The 6798-nt window shown below is 34.2% G+C and overlaps 1 protein-coding gene across 4 annotated transcripts in view; it reads left to right on the forward strand.

The window, feature by feature from the left end:
• Positions 1-6597, forward strand: part of mctp2b (multiple C2 domains, transmembrane 2b) — a 77806-nt gene extending 71209 nt beyond the window's left edge. For all 4 annotated transcript variants that reach the window (XM_056461067.1, XM_056461068.1, XM_056461069.1 and 1 more), the window contains 3 exons: positions 3664-3773; positions 3860-3957; positions 5691-6597. In XM_056461067.1, the coding sequence (XP_056317042.1) occupies positions 3664-3773; positions 3860-3957; positions 5691-5759 (277 nt within the window). In that variant the 3' untranslated portion in view covers positions 5760-6597. The remainder of the gene's footprint in view (positions 1-3663; positions 3774-3859; positions 3958-5690) is intronic.
• The last annotated feature ends 201 nt before the right edge of the window (positions 6598-6798 follow it).

Here is a 6798-nt window from a genome sequence, read left to right on the forward strand (position 1 = left end):
TCAAGTTAGGACACTTAAATGCCTTGAGTTTAAAGATTTCTGATATGCTGATTTTATTTATTTACTGGTTATGCGAATAGTTTAACTGTGGGTTAGCTTGTGTGGGCATAGTTTGACGTCTTTACATAAAACTGTAAACATTTATATTATTTGAAATAAAACTGAAAAAAATAAGGAGAGTAAAATATAATTTAAACCACTCATTTGGCAATAAAGCCCTGATCCGTCTGCATTTTTGTAAACGGTATTGTTGCATAACCTTCATTGATAAAATCAGTAATAGCGAAATTGTGCATATTATTAAGAAGTAGGCCTATATTATTTCCTTAAATCAGTAACTTAGGCAGTAATGCAAAGTAAATATAAGTGAATAAATAGCCTAAATGGATGGAAGAGGAGGGACCAAAGTCAGTCACCAGGTCTAGTGCCCCCCTATGGGATTAAAATGCCCCCTTAATTAGGACATCCTGGCACCGGGCCTGGGCCTAACACTAACCGTGTGCGCGTGGTCATCCTTTCATTATCGCCCATGGAATATTTTTCACATTCTTTCAGTTGCTTACAGTTATTTTAGTTAATGGTTTAATGATCACCCTTTATAATAACATTGCTTTAATAGGAGATTAACTCTCCATTTATATATGGTTAACTGGTGATCTGGGACCTTTAGCCAGGACAGACTACTGTATAAAGTTTTAGATACATGACAGTATTTTTTTAAATGTCAATTGTTTTTTAAAATACATTTTTGTTGAATAAAAGTGTCTGTAAACAGCTATTTTTTGCTTGTTTTGACACTTTATTTAAAATTTGTGACAAGAAAATAATTAGTTTGGTGTGACCAGAGAAAAAGAAAGGTAAATCTTAGTGTTGAGCCCTGAAAAGTGATGTGAAATCAAACGAATTGCAGTGCGACACTATGGAACCACAGCCCGTTTGCTTATGCTCATTGAGCAAGCTCATACACAATACACACCATGTGAAATGAATGAGAAGGCATGTGGACAACAAAACATTTAAATCAAGTAATTTTAGCATGCCAAAGTCAAATTTATGCATATAAAATATATTTTCCCGACAAAAAAATTGTGGCTAGTGAAAACGGCGAGTGGCTAGTAACACTGGAAAACTACTGGCCACAGTGGCTGGTGATCAAAAAAGTTCATGTCAAGACCTGGAACAGACATAAGCTCAGTTAAATCAAAGTCCCTTTAAGGCAAGTCATTTCACTCGGTGGCCATCTTTGAAACGCCTCTCGGGCAGTGTGCTCGGGCGTTCGGTTTGAATGTGGAAACATCAAATTCTCCAAAACTGTTTGCCAAGCTTATGAATACATTTACATATTTGGAACCACCAATGACATTAAACTACAACTGACCTAAGTTTTGTTTCTAAATGTTCAAATTAGGGCTGGACTATATGGCAAAAATTTATACCACGATATATTTCTTAATTTCAGTCGATACGATATATTATAATATTAAAAATACAGGAAAAAACTGCCAAGAACGCACACAATAGATGTCTGTACCTACAAATGTCTGCAAACTGAACTTGCAAAGTCTTTAATACCTCCAGGCTCTTATAACTTTTTTTAAAATAAACAAAAAAATTTGCGTTCACTTTTTATTTGTATTTAGCCTTTACAAACAGATGAGTATATACACAGTTCTGGTTGCTTTTCATCGTGAACATTCTTTAAGGGTTCTATCTGTCTATTTATATTTGTATATGCAATTACCTTATTAAATTAAAAGGTTTACCATAAAATAGTTCTTATATATTTTATATAGTCTATTTATACAGACTAATATTTTATATAACACATTTTCATTATTTAACAGATTCAATACGTCTATTAATCACATCCTTTCCATTTCATCAGCTTTGCAATGACCAGATTGCTGATAAATATGTTTTATTTTGTACGTTTGCTCCAGCATGCAGCGAGTTTGTGTGTGTAAGTGTTAATTCGGGTGTATGCAAGGATCGAGTTTATATGTATATGCACAACTTTCATACATGTTTTGAACATAGTGTAGGTTTATATGCGAGTAAATTATAGGTGTATGCACGTGTTGATAAGTTTGATTTAAGTCCTACATGGCGCCTCTGTGTTTGCTTCATCAAACTTTCATGATGCCTCATCTTCTGACTCTCAGCATGTTTTATTGGGTGGAACAGATTTGATGTGTTCCCGCTGCTAGTCGGCACCACTCTCCGGCACATTTTGCAGAGCACCGAAACTATAAGTTTATCGGAACTTAAAAAGCCAAACCACTTCCATACCACTGCATTAGCCTTTCCTCTCTCATCAACTAATTTGTTTGCATTCAATTCAATTCAATTCAATTCACCTTTATTTGTATAGCGCTTATACAATGTAGATTGCAGCTTCACATAAAAGGTCACAGTAAATAGGAACAGTGTAATTCAGTTTCACATTCTTACTTGTGGAAGCTTGTTCATTCACATCTGTATTCAGGGCTCTCATTTTGTAGCTAAAACTTTCTGCGACGGAGCAAAATGCGCTGGCAGCAGCATGTCTGTGATGTACTTCATCACACATGTGACATGATCACGCTCTTTCTGATGGCTGAGCACTGAAAGTCATTCAGTGACAAATTATAAATATATATATATATATATATATATATATATATATATATATATATATATATATATATATATATATATATATATATATATATATATATATATATATATATATATATATATATATATATATATATATATATATATATATATATATGCAAATTTATATCGAAAAATCAGAAATGGGTTTAAAAATCATATCACAGTTATTGAAAAAAAATCTATCACGATATATATTGAGATCGAATTATTGTCCAGCCCTAGTTCAAATTAAACAAAATCAAAACATTTGCATACTTTCAGGTTTCCCAAGCTAATGCACATGTGCACCTGAATGAGATCACGACACCAACCTCATTTATATGCCGTTCTACACATTGTCATCCTCTGGATAAAGATTGTCTGATTGCGCTGCTCTTCTGAAGTAATTCACAACTTGGTCTTGATGGTGAATCTCCTCCAGAAATGATAGCGACTCTTTGTTTAAAAGTTTGAAGGGCGTTTGACAGGATGGGCTGTACCTCACGTTCGTTTCATACAGATTACAAAACCAAAGTAGATGGTTCATTTAAAAGCACATATGTCAATCTTTATGAGGATATATTTCTTATGTCTGTGAAGCAAGTATTTGCTGAGATTCTAGTGCGTTTGTTAACCACAAAAAAAGCACACGTCTGGTCTGATCTTCTCCCCCGGACAAACGTCTGTCTATATCGATTGATGATTGGCTCCTGTTCTAGAAGGCAGGGTTCATTCATTATATTGACCATTACACTTTTTCCCATTCAAAACTATACGAGTAACATGTCTTTGGTTAAATCACCAATTACTGCTGATCAACAAAAATAGTTTAAATCTGTTATATTTAGAACTAGCCACAAACGTTTAGGTGAAAAAGATTACATTAAATTAAATAATTAAAAATATAATATATAGGAATATAGGATGTATTTTCATTTGCTGGAATGTACTTGATGCCCTTAGACTGTAATTTCTTGATACTCCCAATAAACATATTTATGACTCTCTCAATTTTTTTTTCTGCAGCACATTCAACTGGTCAGTGCCATTCTTGTCTAAACTGGCCTTAATGATTTTCATCATGGCCACAGTGATCACTTACTTTGTTCCAGTGCGCTACATAGTGTTATTATATGGTAAGAAAACAGCTGCGGGTTACTTTCTAGCAATATATTTGTAAATGTCATGAAAGATCTGTGAATATTATGTTTGTTGTTTTTAGGTATACATAAATTCACGAAGAAACTGCGCAATCCCTATGCCATCGAAAACAACGAGCTGATGGATTTCCTCTCCAGAGTGCCTTCAGATATCCAAATGGTACAGTAAATACCACACAATTTACGATAATATATGGTGTATATGTTTAATTCGAGGCTTGTTGGAATGCGTTATAAAATGTGGTGTCGATATAAAGGGTTAAAATTGTTTAATGATTGAACAATGTAGTTCATTGACTTTATTGGTAACACTTTAGTTTAGGTCACAATTCACTGTATTAACAACCTACTAGCTTAATAAACTACTAATTAGCTGTTTATTAATAGTTAGTAAGGTAGTAGTTGGGTTTAGGTTTTGGGTAGGATTGGGGATGTAGAATAACATCGTACTTTATAACTACTTATAAACTCTGTCTGTCTGTCTGTCTGTATCTATCTATCGTTCTGTCTATTTATCATTATATCTGTCTGTCTATATCTATCTATCTATCGGTCTATGTATCTTTTGTTCTGTCTGTCTGTCTGTCTGTCTGTCTGTCTGTCTGTTGTTCTATATTGTTTTGTCTGTCTGTCTGTCGTTCTATATTGTTCTGTCTGTCTGTCTGTCTGTCTGTCTGTCTGTCTGTCGTTCTATATTGTTCTGCCTGTCTGTTGTTCTATATCTATCTATCTGTCTGTCTGTCTGTCATTCTATATTGTTCTGTCTGTCTGTCTGTCGTTCTATATTGTTCTGTCTGTCTGTTGTTCTGTCTGTTGTTCTATGTCTGTCTGTCATTCTATATTGTTCTGTCTGTCTGTCTGTCGTTCTATATTGTTCTGTCTGTCTGTCTGTCTGTCTGTTGTTCTATGCCTGTCTGTCTGTCTGTCATTCTATATTGTTCTGTCTGTCTGTTGTTCTATATTTGTCTGTCTATCTATCTATCTATCTATCTGTCTGTCTGTCTGTCTGTCTGTCTGTCTGTCTGTCTGTCTGTCTGTCTGTCTGTCTGTCTGTCTGTCTGTCTGTTGTTCTATATCTGTCTGTCTGTCTGTCTGTCTGTTGTTCTATATTGTTCTGTCTGTCTGTCGTTCTATATTGTTCTGTCTGACTGTCTGTCGTTCTATATTGTTCTGTCTGTCTGTCTGTCGTTCTATATTGTTCTGTCTGTCTGTTGTTCTATCTATCGATCGATCGATCGATCAATCTATCTGTCTGTCTGTCTGTCTGTCTGTTGTTCTATATTGTTCTGTCTGTCATTCTATATTGTTCTGTCTGTCTGTCTGTCTGTCTGTCTGTCTATATATATTGTTCTGTCTGTCTGTCTGTCTGTCGTTCTTTATTGTTCTGTCTGTCATTCTATATTGTTCTGTCTGTCTGTCTGTCTGTCTATATATATTGTTCTGTCTGTCTGTCATTCTATATTGGTCTGTCTGTCTGTCTGTCTGTCTTTCTGTCTGTTGTTCTATGTCTGTCTGTCTGTCTGTCTATATATATTGTTCTGTCTGTCTGTCATTCTATATTGGTCTGTCTGTCTGTCTGTCTTTCTGTCTGTTGTTCTATGTCTGTCTGTCTGTCTGTCTATATATATTGTTCTGTCTGTCTGTCATTCTATATTGGTCTGTCTGTCTGTCTATCTGTCTGATATGATCATATTTTATTTTGCTAAAATGAGCATTTATCTTTCATATAAGCCACTTTTGATACCAAATGATTAACTAAAAGTCAAGTTATTAATTGTTGTTCCTAAAACTTGGATAGGCGACAAGACTTTTGTCAGGTAGTGTATACCTTATAAAAAGCGGCATAATAGGGAAATGATACATTTCTTTGTTTGTTTTGTGTTGATTATTTAGACCCAGTACACTGAAATGAGCAGCTGCAGTGTTAACGGTCCCTACAGGAAAAGAAGATCCTCACCATAGACATTACGGTAAACTGCTGCTGACCTGAGATCAGTGTGTGTGAAGGTGCAAGACTCTACAGCCAGGGAATGATCTCAAACTACAGTATAAAGGTGAAAGCAGTCGATCTGCTCATTTTGAACGGAAATCATCTCCCGTTGAATGGTCCAGTGTTTACCACAGGGTCGTGTTAAAGCACCTTCCTTAATACTGTATTAACAATTACTGATGGATGAAGAACTAAGATAATGGATTAAACTGAAGGGTTAATGAATTGATTACATCACACTATGCCTTAAACATCTATCCGGAGATACAATGAACGTCATATTATGTACAGTACGAGTGCAATACTTTACTATTTTATATTATTTGATACAATATTTGGTTTCTTGTAAAACAAAAAGTTTTTAAAGGAGTTTTAGTTAAGATGCATTCATCTAAATTGCTGATTGAAGCGTTATGTGGTTTAATTCTTTCAAACCTTTTATTCTGTACTCCTTTTTATCTGTTATTTAAATTTTAATTATTGCAAAGAAAACAAATCACAGAACATGAATATTAATTCATTTTTAAAGTGCCTTTGAGAATATATATATATATATATATATATATATATACATATATATGTGTATTACATGCAATGTAAGGATCTAATGTAGATATGAAATGCAAGCACACCTATGATTTTTGTATTGTTTCGAATCATGTAGCAGATTATCTTGGACTGCGCAAATAGAAACTTCGGATGTTGTTGAATGAGTATTTTTGTACTTTTTGCTAGCATGTTGACAATATGTACTGCCATATTGTATCATAAGGATTTCACAGTAAACATTTACTACATTTGATGAAAAAATGACTTCTTGTGAGCTTCTTCTCTTTATTTGTAGGAATTTACCAACAATACATTGTATGGGTCAAAAATAATATATTTTTTTAATTATGCAAAGAAAAAAATCATAAGAATATGAATGAGAAATTAGTGATTCTCAACCACGTTGGACCTGCAGGACCACCAACGCTGCATGTTTTGGATGTCTTTGTTTGCTAATGAGCT

This window comes from Danio aesculapii, chromosome 7 (genome assembly GCF_903798145.1).
Source record: "Danio aesculapii chromosome 7, fDanAes4.1, whole genome shotgun sequence".
Lineage (NCBI taxonomy): Eukaryota > Metazoa > Chordata > Actinopteri > Cypriniformes > Danionidae > Danio > Danio aesculapii.